The sequence below is a fragment of the Mirounga angustirostris genome, unplaced genomic scaffold, assembly GCF_029215605.1.
Source record: "Mirounga angustirostris isolate CCGP_5_RB_7025 unplaced genomic scaffold, mMirAng1.0.hap1 SCAF_10, whole genome shotgun sequence".
Taxonomy (NCBI): Eukaryota; Metazoa; Chordata; class Mammalia; order Carnivora; family Phocidae; genus Mirounga; species Mirounga angustirostris.
Genome location: NW_026991718.1, coordinates 49888456 through 49901178, shown reverse-complemented (window position 1 = coordinate 49901178; position 12723 = coordinate 49888456). Strand labels below are relative to the sequence as shown.

Here is a 12723-nt window from a genome sequence, read left to right as displayed (position 1 = left end):
AATAATTATATATTCTTTGCAATAAGGAAGACATAAGTTGTTGAGTTAAAAATCAATATATTTACAAAAAATTTTAAACTTCTGTAAAGCCATGGAAAAGAAAAGTTAGAGACACATGAAACTATGAAAAAATACTTGCAACCTATATATTAGACCAGAGATTAACATTCAGATTAAAAGCTAGCATCCATGTTTTATTAATAAATAATAAAATATTTTTAAACTATTAAAATATAAAGGCAATGCATATGAAAAGGAAATTTTAAGAAGATATACAAATAACTAAAAACATTTAAAGAGAGTTTCAATATCAGTATTAATCAAAGAAAAACATGTTAAATTAAGATAAAATTTCTGACATATTAGATTAGGAATGATTTTTTGTTTTTAAACATAACTTTCTGTGAAGTAAAAGGAATAGGGAAATAGGCATTCTAAAAGACAATGTTCAGAGTACTAAATGATAAATATTTTTGCAAAGCAAATTACAATATGCATCCAGGGCCTAAGAAATGTACAGATCCTTTAACTCACTAATTTGTCCTAGATAAATCTAAGAATTTATCCTAGATATAATCAATTGTGCAAGAACATTTTTATAAAAATATTCACTGCAATGTTTTTAAAATAGCTTAAAAAAAGGGCCCCAAAACTTTTTTAAAAAAGTGAATTAATTATTTTAAACAACAGAGTACTACAATGGAATATTATGCAAGTAAATATTAAAATTAATACAGATTGATTAGACACAAAGTGAAAACCACAACTTGTTTCTATTTAAAATACATATTGTATATTGTGTTTTCATACACAAGAAAAAGAATCTTTAAATTTACATATAAGAAAGCTAATAATAATCATGCCAGGGATCATGGCCACAATTTGTTACTATTAACAATCAATATTTTCTATCTTAGAATAAACATGTTACCTTTGTAAAATAAATATTTACATATAAAAACACATCATACTAAGGGAGAAGGTAAGACATTAAAAAAATGATCCTAGGACAATAGATACACTATTGCAAAAAAGTAAAATGAGATCCTTAATCATTTTTTAAATAAAAATAAATAACAAGTGGTAGTATATACATAAATGTGTAAAAAAAAAAAAAAATCAATCCATAACATAGTTACAAGACTTTTTTTTAGTCTTGGAACAGGCAGGAACTTTTAAAAAATATTTTTAAATTTGCCAGACTTTATTATGACAAAAGAATAAAATGATAAAAATGTCAGATGAAGTCCTAGGTCACATATAAGCAGTGAGAGAAATTTTAAAATAAGATAGATATATAGGGGTGCCTGAGTGGCTCAGCTGGTTAAATGTCTACCTTCAGCTCAGATCATGATCTCAGGGTCCTGGGATTAAGCCCCATGGCAGGCTCCCTGCTCAGTGGGGAGTCTGCTTCTTCCTCCCCCTCTGCACCCCCCACCCCCAGCTCATGAACCCGCTCTCGTTCTCTCTCTCAAATAAATAAAATCCTTTAAAAAAAAAGATAGATATATAAAGAGGCAAACATTTAACATTTCTAAATACCAAAAAAGAAACCATAAATAAAAATAAAAGGAGAAAAACATTTGCAATGTATTCAATGACATATCCTCTTTGGTTTCAAATGCATATATTAACCAAACTCCTACACCTTGTTACTTGGATGGCACAAAGGCAAAGTAATCATATTCAAAGGCCACTGATGACCTCCCCACTCCAAACCATCAAAGGGAAAGAAACCACAAACTTAGGCATTACCTCGATATGCTTTTAATCTTACCTTTTATATCTAATCCATCAGAAAATACAATTAATCTTACCTCCTAAAAATCTCTCCAATTCATCCACATCTCTCCATATCTACTATTGCCCTTGGTCCAGCTATCATCACCTCTTGCCTGAATATTAAACTATCCTATTAATTGTTCTGCCCACATCCTTTCCCATCACTCATCCATAATTGAGCCAGAATGGAAAACTGATCTTCTCACTCTAATTTACCCTACCCCCACACTGAACACATACACACTCCATTCAACCCAGTGCTTAAAGCATCAAATATGTTTTAAATAATATGACATCTATCTACTTTTTTATTTTTACTTCATACCATGCCTAACTTTCTACGTTCCCTGTTCTACCCACTCTGAACATTTTTCAATTCCCTAAAACGGCTACAATCCCATCAGTTACAGATTTTACACATGGCATTTACTCTGGAACACTTGCTGATGAAGAGATAAGAAAGCTGAAGGATCGTGGATAACTTAAGTTTCTAGCTGGCACAACTAGATCGATATGAGAGCCATTTACTGAAATATTCTAGATGCTAAATTATCTTCTATTATTAAGTCTTCACTATCATTCCTCGAACAGTTCAGATAGAAAAGTATCCCCAAAGCCCCTGTACTACTCTCTTATACCTAGAATTCCCTTTTAATTGATCTTTGCATAAATTGTGACTCCTTGATATTCTGATCTCAGAATGCCACTTCTGATCAACCAATCAAAAGCAGGCACCCTAATCTATCGCCGTTTTAATTGCATTGTATTATCACTATCTGATATTCTTATTTATTTGTTTATTGGGAACCTCCCCAATCAAAATATAACTTTCTTTTTTTTTTTTAAAGATTTTATTTATTTGAAAGAGAGAGACACAGTGGGAGAGGGAACACAAGCAGCGAGAGTGGGAGAGGGAGAAGCAGGCTCCCCACGGAGCAGGGAGCCCAACGCGGGGCCCAATCCCAGGACCCTGGGACCATGACCCAAGCTGAAGGCAGACACTTAACGACTGAGCCACCCAGACGCCCCAAAATATAACTTTCTGAGAGCAAAGATTTCATCCATCTTGCTCACCGTTGCATTCCCATTGCCAACATGTGTTAAAGAAATATTGAACAAATGATTAATTCAGAGCCAATATTATCTATCTGAAATAAAGTGAATTATCATCAAAAATTCAGGCTTTAATAAAATATATCAAAATCATGGGAACTCATAATTAGGTAACTTACTGATATGTTATAGCATTTTTTTTTCCAAAAAATAAGAATAAAACTATGAACTCCAAGTCAGTATTAATTGGCATTATAGAAGGCAATTTAGAGTAGTGGCTGAGAATATGGGCTCCGGAGTCACATGTCTGGATTCGAATCCAAGCTCTACCATTTACTGTGTAACATTAGGCTGGTTACTTAACTTCTCTGAGGCTCAGTTCCCCAGACCATAAGGTAAATATAATAATAATACCTACCTTATGAAATATATATGAAGTACACACACCAACGCCCGACACAGAGAAAAGATTCCAATAAATGTCAGTTGTTGGGGTTTTTGTTTTGTTTATTTCTTACTGCAGAGAGCATCCAAAAATGTGTTCAGTGTTAGAAAGGATGGCAATTTGAAGAGGCTACTTCCATATGTCTTTGAGAGAGAGAGCTCCAAGTAGGTGATTCCACACAATACATACTTTTAACGCAGGACAACACTGACCAGTATATAGATAATCAGCAATAAGTGAGAACTTCTCGCGGGGGCTTCTTACGTACCGAGTGGGTGCGGAGTGCTGCAATGGTTTTTGAAAGTGCCATTTCCCAGAGTTCATCAATGTAGGCTCTATTTACTAAGCCCTGGGTTGTATGTAAAATGTGATCTTCAACCACAAAAAAGCTAAGATGGAGGAAAAAAGAAAGTACAGCTGTCAGAAATTACAGTTTGACTACTATCTCCAGGGTCTGACAAACATTAAGAGCTGCCATCAAATTCAAAGTTAATAGTCAAGAAAGCTACTTGGTGTCATTAACAAAAAATCATATTCCTAGGACTTAGAATTTTGTCCAACCACTTTACAGAAATTAGAGTCACGTTTCTATTAAATGTTAACCATACTACATCAAAAACTAATGATGTAATGTATGGTGATTAACATAATAAAATAAAATTTAAAAAAAAGAAAAAAGAAGAGGATGGAGTGAGAAAGCAGCCGCCTACAAGCCAATAAGAGAGGCCTCAGAAAACCAAACCTGCTAACATCCTGATCTTGGACTTCTAGCCTCCAGAACTTGAGAAAATAAATTTCCATTGTTTAAGTCAAAAAAAAAAAATGTTAACCATACTGGTCAGCAATTTAAAAGGGAAGAAAATGGTTACAGGTAAGGGAGGCTAATTTCACTATATTAAAAAATACCAGGCCATTAAGACAGTTAAAAAAAAATAACTGATTTTAAAGAGACAACGAAAGCTAACATATACATTTTTATAAGAGCCCAACATACAAAATATCAAAATGATTCCCTTTATATGGACTTCCTCATTACAGGGTTCAAAAGGTATCTTACAAAGGTCAAGAAAATGCAAACTTATTTTTTAACACTCTGTTGTAGCTTTATTGTTGTGCATTTACAATGTATCTTTAGCTCCCTTGGCTAAATGTTCATGCTAAATAATTCTTTAAATAAGGAATTTTCATGATATATTTTAACCAAAACTATCAATTACATTGAAAAATCTAAATCTGAAATAAAAAAGAAAATTTCACGGAACAATCCAACTTCTTTCCCTTTCTTTTAATTGCAAAGTCATTATTTTGCAATTAGAATAAGCTGCCTATATTTGGGGTGTTTATTTGGGAAATGCAATTCCATATTAGTATGTATACTCTAGATGATGGTGGCAAACTATATAGCCCATGGGACGAATCTGGCCCACTGCCTGTTTTTATAAATATTGTTTTATTGGAACACAGCCACGTTCATTCATTGCCATATTGTCTATAGTCGCTTTCACACTGTAACAACAGAGCTGAATAGTTGTGACAGAAACCGTATGGCCTGCGAAGCCTAAAATACTTTACTATCTGGCCCTTTTAGAAAAAGTTTGCCAACTTTTGCTGATTATTTGGTTCCCTCTTACCAAGAATAGAGAAACAAAACATCAGGTGTAATAAAAGTACAATTCAAAGTTTTTCTCCCTTATCCACCAAAACTAGTCTCCAACAATATAATGCTGAAACCAATAAGACATTCCTTTAAAATTATCAGAAAGTCAAAAATAAATCTTAAGAATTTAAAAGAAAAAGAGAAAAAAAAATCTCCCAAGGAAAACTTATTTTTCCAAGTCTCACGAGTCTAGGTATTAAAAGTGTATAAATTTAAATACACACACATATATATACCTACCCTACAATTTGATTAAAATACTTCCTGTAGCCATCTAAAGTTTCATGCTGCAACAAAGCAAAGAAGAAAAAAGTTATTCTTTCTATTTTGATACATTAAGACAAAGTTAAAATCAGTTACTTAATTTCTTAAGGCTCAGTTCCCAAGACTCAGGTGAATATAACAATAGTACCCTACCTTATAGGGTTATAATGAGGATGAACTGAGATCATTCATCCCAGTACCTAAAACAATGCCTGACACATAGCAATCAATAGATGTTAGTTGCTATTTTCTTACTGTCACATCCACCAAAAATGATCTCAGAGCGACAGTTTAAAAAAAAAAAATAGTACATATGCAAAATAATGAACAGCTGCCAGAGAAGAAAAGTGGAAAATTTGAGAAAAGTTAAGTTGGTGATCCTACCATGTTAGATGGAGGCTGGAGCACCAAACGGGCCTGTTTTCGCCTCTGTTTTCGGTAGTAGTTCTCAAATGTTTCCCGGGCACCCTGTAAATAAACAAAAGGAAATGGGTTGATGCAATCTGACCAATTATTCTAGTATTTTGTGGGAAAAGAGAAGCTTCCAGGTCTGGAAGTGAGGCAACCCCACATTTCTCAAAATCTGCTATTTTGACAATGATAATAATCATAGAAACAACTAAAAACAACTATGGCCATTTATTGAACCCTACTTACAAATCCCGTAAGAATGGATACAAAAGATTCTTAAGAGGACACTACTAGAACTCAACCACCAACACACCAAAGCTGGTTGCTGAATCAACTATCACAAATTCACAAGAATGAAGACAAACCAACATTCTCATAAGAGCAGTTGAGCAAATGTTCTTTAAAAACCTCACAGAACATTCCAGAAGAAAAATGTTCAGAATGAAAACCAGTCCCAAATGAATCATGAGCAAAGGGCCAGGGGGAGGCAGGAAAAAGGCAGAAGTGGAGAACAGTACATCAGTCTTCCCAGCTAGCACATAATCAAGCACAGGATTAACACCAAAAAAGAAGAAACAAAGCCCTGGAAATTCTGGTGCACAGTTTCTTAAATTGAAAGGTGCTCCAGAGAACAAGAGCTGGCTCATGAGCTCTGTAACTGGGTTGAATCCCATCCTCTCAAAATTCATGTCCTTCCTGGGACGTCATAATAGGATCTTATTTAGAAATACGGTCACTGCAGATGTACTTAAATTAAGATGCAGTCACACTAGAGTAGGGTGACCGTTAATCCGATATAACTGGTGTCCTTAAAAGAAAAGGAGAAAAGACACAGAGATAGACACACAGAGAGAACATCCTGTGACAACGCCTGGAATCACACAGTTGCAAGCCAAGGACACCAAGGATTGCTGGCCACCGCCAGAAGCTGGGGAGAGGCAAGGAAGGATGCCACCCAGAGTTTCAGAGGGAGGATGGCCTTCTGACACCTGCTTATGGATTCTAGTCTGCAAACCTGTGACCCAATAAAATTCTGCTGTGTAAGCCACCCAACCTGCGATACTTTGTTACAGCAGCCCTAGGAAACTAATAGAACTCAAAGCTTTTAAAACATGATGCCTCCTCCCCACCCAGGGCGCCTGGGTGGCTCAATTGGTTAAGTGTCTGCCTTCAGCTCAGGACATGATCCCAGGGTCCTGGTATTGGGACCCGCATCGGGCTCCCTGCTCAACAGGGAGCCTGCTTCTCCCTCTCCCTCTGCTGCTGTTCTGCCTGCTTGTGCTCTCTCTCCATCAAATAAATAAATAAAATCTTTAAAAAAAATGATGCCCCCCCCATGACTAAATTCTACTCTGAATCCAAGACTTTTCTAAATAAATAAGAGTAGAAATGGAGAGACAGCATGCATGGTGGTTAAGAGCACTGATTTTGGAACCAGATGATGATGATTCCATTCAAATCGCAAGTCTGCTCCTTTCTAGCTGTATAACTCATATGACCAGCTGTATAACTTTCACTAATTTACCTTCCACCATTTACTTAACAGATGTGCTATGGTGTTCTCATCTGTAGAGACGCCACCCTCATCATTGTCATGAGGATTCAGATGAGTTATAAAGCTTTTAGAACAGTATCTGGTAAATAATCACCGTTATGCATGTGCTTATTGTTTTAAAAACAAGATGAATAAATCAATGATGGAAATGAAAGCCTTGCCCATGCGAAAAAGCATAAACTATGCAATACCGAAGTTGAGTTTCCTTCACCTTCCCAGAAGTCTGAAGAATCCTATTCAACATGACTTCTCTGTTAGATCCCTAAACTGGAGAAGTTGATTTAAGGTACTAAATCACACTAACTCAATAGCATAAGCTCAGGGGTTGGCTTATTTAGAGGTTTCCTCTAAACGGTAGGACAGTAAATATTTTAGGCTGGGTGAACTATACAGTCTCTGTCGCCACTACTCACCTCTGCTGTTGAAATGCAAAAGTAGCCACAGACAGTACACACGTGAGTGTGGCTGTGTTCCAATAAAATGTTATTTGTGGAAACTGAAATTAGAATTTCATATAATTTTCATCTGTCATGAAATATTCTTTTTTTATTTTTTTTATCAACAGTTTAAAAATGTGAAAGCCATTTTGAGTTCACAGGTCACATCAAAGCAAGCAGCAGGGTGGCGGTGGCCGTGGCCCATGGTTTGTTGACCCCTGGTGTAGCTTAAAAACAAAGGTTTTAAAATGCTAACGTGATTATAACTGTAGACACCTGAGTCTTTCCTGCTATAAAATGAAATCAAACATTAAGACCGCTATTTCAAGGCTTGCTTATTTCTTAGTCCATAAGTTAATGAGGTAGCAAATGATTCTATTTAAGAAATAAGAAGTGGAAACTGCCTGTTGGTTTGTTAAAGTTATTCCCCACTTGTCACCATTTCACAGCATAGTGGTATTATTAAATGTCAATTACATGCTGTACACACTGAGGGCTTTTCATTTTAAAGTTAACAGCCCTAAAGGCCCTTTATTATTCTTGTGTGACATTACACATTCAACATGCTTTGGAGCCAAGATACACTTAGCTGAGAATTTAGGGCAAGTCTTCTCTCAAATTAGGCCATTGTATAATAATTTAATTATTTGTTGTAAAAGATAGAAATTATACAAGACAAAATTCTATATAAAAACCTATCATAGACCTCTACTTAGTTCTAAACTAAATACAGTTTTGCCTTTCAAATACTCATTCGATAAAATAAAAACACAAGAAAAGACCAATTTATCTAGTAATTCTGGCTTCTCTATTTACAAAAATGAGTTAGATTTTCCCTAGTGGCTGCTAAATAAATTCACCTCTGAGTATTCTATTTCCTCTGCCAATTTTGTCAACTCAATACTTACAGGTAGAATTTAAAGTAGACGCCTGACCAGTCCAGCTGAGTGCCTGTCTTTTCACAAACAGATCAACAGATGAACTATAAAAGTTTGCCACTTCAGTTTCAAGCTCCTCTAATCATTAATATTAATTAAAAAAAAAACCCACCTCAAAAGTCAGTGAAAGTATAAGCAAATAGATATAAATAACAGACCAGTGAAAAGTTGTTTTCATTTTATGTCATTAGTATTACACTGGTCCAAAGGCTTTGTAATAATTAATTAACACACATAACATCACAGAAAAACAAGTCACTTTTTGTACATAAAGTACTTACCATACAATAAAGAACATCACTGAATTTATAGTCTATGGTGGAAAACTAGCAATTAAATGAACAAAAAAGACCACAGAATCCTATGGATTGGAGTGTGTGTGTGTGTGTGTGTGTGTGTAGTAGGTGGGAGGAATGTCAGAGAAAGCCTCCCAGAAAAAAAAAAAATGCCATTTATATTCCTACTTGAAGAATGAGTCAGAATAAACCACATAAAAAGAAAGGGAAAAATAGTTCTCGTAGAGACACAGAGGTTCATGCATCCCATGAATTGAAATTCTTCATGATGGAACCTTCAGAATGTAAGAGAAAGGAATGACAAGAAATAAAGGCTAGAGGACTTTATAAATTTGTTAAGATATTTGCACTTCAACTCTAGAGACAATCAGAGTTTTAGACATTTGTAAGTTGTAATGTACTGAGCAGAATGAAGAAAGGGAACATTAGCCTCAAAAAGATCAGTCTGAACCTGACATATATTTAGGAGGTACAAGCTGATGACTGATTGGATATTGGTGGTAAAGGACAGAAAAGACAGCAAGCTAACGTGAGGTTTCTAACCTGGATAACTGGTTTGATAGTGGTGTCATTTAATGAGAAAGAAAACATAAGAGCAGGGATATATAGTCGATTATTATTCATGGATTCCATATTTGCAAATGTGCCTACTTGCCAAAATTTATTTGTAACCTCAAAATCAACACTCATGAGGTCATTCACAGATAAGTACAGAGTGTTGAAAAATTTGAGCAGCGCCCAATGCACATGTTCCTAGCTGAGGTCAAACAAGGCAACCCTCTGTCTCCTTTCTTCAGTTCTCATACTATAAACAATTACCCTATTCACAGTCATCCAGTACCTCATTCTTTGTATTTTTGTGCTTTTTAAAAATTGAGATATAACTGACATATAACATTATATTATTTTCAGGTGTACAACACAATGATTCAATATTTATATATATCTTGCAAAATGACCATCACCATAAGTCTAGTTAACATCTATCACCACATACAATTTTTTTCCCTTGGGTTGAGAACTTTTAAGAGCTACTCTCTTAGAAAACTTCAATTATTCAATAAAGTATTATTAGCTACGGTCACCATACTGTATATTATATCCCCAGGACTTACTTATTTTGTAACTGAAAGACTATTCCTTTTCATCACCTTCACCCAACTCCGCCATCCCCCACTTTTGGCAACCACCAATCTATGAGTTCAGTTGGGTTTTTTGTTTATTTGTTTAGATCTCATATATAAGTGAGATCATACAGTATTTGTCTGTGTCTGGCGTATTTCACCAAGCAGAATGCCCTGAAGGTCCAGCCATGTTGTCACAAATGGCAAGATTTCACTCTTTTTTATAGCTGAATAATACTCCTTTGTATATACAGATCCCACATGTTCTTTATCCATTCATCAATGAACACTTAGGCTGTTTCTAGGTCTTGGCTATTGTAAATAATGCCACAATGAACATAGGAGTGCACATACTTTTTCAGTTAGTGTTTTCATTTCCTTCAAATAAATACCCAGAAATGAAATTGCTGGAACATATAGTAGTTCGATTCGTAATTTTTTGAGAAACCTCCATGCTGTTTTCCATAGTGTTTACACCAATTTACATTCCCACCAACACGCAACAAGGGTTCCACCTTCTCAACATCCTCACCAACACTTGTTATTTCTTGTCTTTTTGATATTAGTCATTCTAACAGCTGTGAGGTGATTATCTCATTGTGGTTCTGATTTACATTCCTTGATGATTAGTGATGTTGAGCATCTTTTCACGTACCTGTTGGCCACCTGTACGTCTTGCATTTTTGTGCTCCTTGTTGTTGATTTTTCTATTTAAAATGGCCCCCACACATAGTACTGAAGTGCTGTCTAGCGTTCCTAAGACTTGACACTTGTCAAGAAGACAAGATGTGCCTTACAGAGAAAATACATTCAGATAAGCTTTGTTTGGGCATGAATTATAGTGCTGCTGGCCATGAATTTGATGTCAATGAGCCAACAATATATATTAAATAAGATATCTTTGAAGAGAAATACATACAAAACAGGGTTATGAATTGATTGGCTGATGAAATGTTGTAAGCAGAAGCTCACAGTAACCTAACCCCGTACTTCCCCAGCAGCAATGGTTCAGTATTCATTAACTCGGTGTTTACAGTGATCTTATAAAATGTAACTAACATGAGCAACAAGAACTGATTGTACATGAGGAGACTGGTGATAATGACCTCTGTAACGAACATGTTTAGTTTGTAACTTCTAAGTGCTAAGTGTTTGGGAGCAGGCATATTTGGGTCTCCAGGTCAGGTGAAAGGGCTAAGCTAAAGACAACAGTTTTCAGAATCAAGAATCATTGGCAGGGGGCGCCTGGGTGGCTCAGTCGTTAGGCGTCTGCCTTTGGCTCGGGTCATGATCCCAGGGTCCTGGGATCGAGCCCCGCATCAGGCTCCCTGCTTAGCAGGAAGCCTGCTTCTCCCTCTCCCTCTCCCTCTCCCTCTGCTTGTGTTCCCCCTCTCATTGTCTCTCTCTGTCAAATAACTAAATAAAATCTTTAAAAAAAAAAAAATTGGCAGATGAACCATGAGAGACTGTAGACTCTGAGAAACAAACTGAGGGTTCTAGAGGGGAGGGGGGTGGGGGAATGGGTTGGCCTGGTGATGGGTATTGGGGGGGCACATATTGAATGGAGCACTGATTGTTGTGAGCGAGCAATGAATCATGGAACACTACGTCAAAAACTAATGATGTAATGTATGGTGATTAACATAATAAAATAAAAATAAATAAATTGAAAAAAAAAGAATCATTGGCAGAAAGATGGTAATCTAAGCCTAGGAAAAAATGAGATAATCTAAGAACTATCTGTAGAATTTAAGTACAAAAGGACCTAGCACAAAAACCCTCAGTGATAACAGTTAGGAAATGTCTCTTTCCTATAATTAAAATATAACTTTAAATGTCACCTACTTAGAGAAGACTTTTCCACTACTCAATTTAAAATGGAAAGTTTTGCCGGGGAGTCGGTTAAGCGTCCAACTCTTGGTTTCGGCTAGGGTCATGATCTTAGGCTTATGAGATCCAGCCCCAGGTCGTCCCCCCAACCCACCTCAGGCTCTGTGTTCGTCTGCACTCAGCATGGAGTCTGTTTGGGATTCCTTCCCTCTTCCTCTTCTCTCCACACTCCCATGGGTGCGCTTGCTCGCTCTCTCTCTCTCTCAGATAAATAAAATCTTTTTCAAAAAAAAGGAAAGTTTTGCCTAACACATAGCCCTCTTTTAATTCTTTGCATAGCACAATCTCCATCTGACATTATGTTATTGTTTATTGTCTGTCTCCTCTCATTAGGATGCAACCTCCCCAATAACAAAAAATATTAATCAATATTTTCTTTCAAGTCTCCATTTTTATGTTTACTCTTTACCCGCTAAATTGCAATAATCATTTCTTTGTAATTTTTGTTATTCATCTCATCTTGCTGTTGTTCTACCTCCATTTATTCTTTTAAGATTTTTGTTCTTGTTTCATAGAAGTTATGCCTTCTTCATGCCAAATAATTTCCTAAAATTTCCTTTTGGCTCCTGTAGAAAATCATTCTTAGGATCATGTTTCCTCTGAATTTTTAGGATGATGTCCTTTGTCCCATTTTATTCAGGATGTTTTTGCAGATCTCACATTTTGTTTTGTATTGTTTCATTTTCTCAATTGCTCTGTTTTGAATAGGAGCTCGTTCTGGACCAGTACTTTCTTCCAGGCTTCTTTTGTGGTTTGCCCTGGCCCATTCACCAACCATCTGGCTATAGATCTAATATCTTTATGGAAGCAGCAATGCATAGCAGGTTGTGATGTGCCCAGGTCCAAAGCTGTTTCAAAGTAAATCCACAAA

General features: G+C 36.0%; 1 protein-coding gene across 4 annotated transcripts in view; it reads right to left on the bottom strand.

Moving 5' to 3' along the window:
• Positions 1–12723, bottom strand: part of EXOC6B (exocyst complex component 6B) — a 606547-nt gene that overhangs the window by 306114 nt on the left and 287710 nt on the right. For all 4 annotated transcript variants that reach the window (XR_010405595.1, XM_064572330.1, XM_064572331.1 and 1 more), the window contains 3 exons: positions 5586–5669; positions 5178–5224; positions 3549–3669 (listed from right to left, as the gene is read on the bottom strand). Coding sequence is in view for 3 of the 4 variants with exons in the window: in XM_064572330.1 (XP_064428400.1) it covers positions 3549–3669; positions 5178–5224; positions 5586–5669 (252 nt within the window). In the remaining variant the exon portion in view is untranslated. The remainder of the gene's footprint in view (positions 1–3548; positions 3670–5177; positions 5225–5585; positions 5670–12723) is intronic.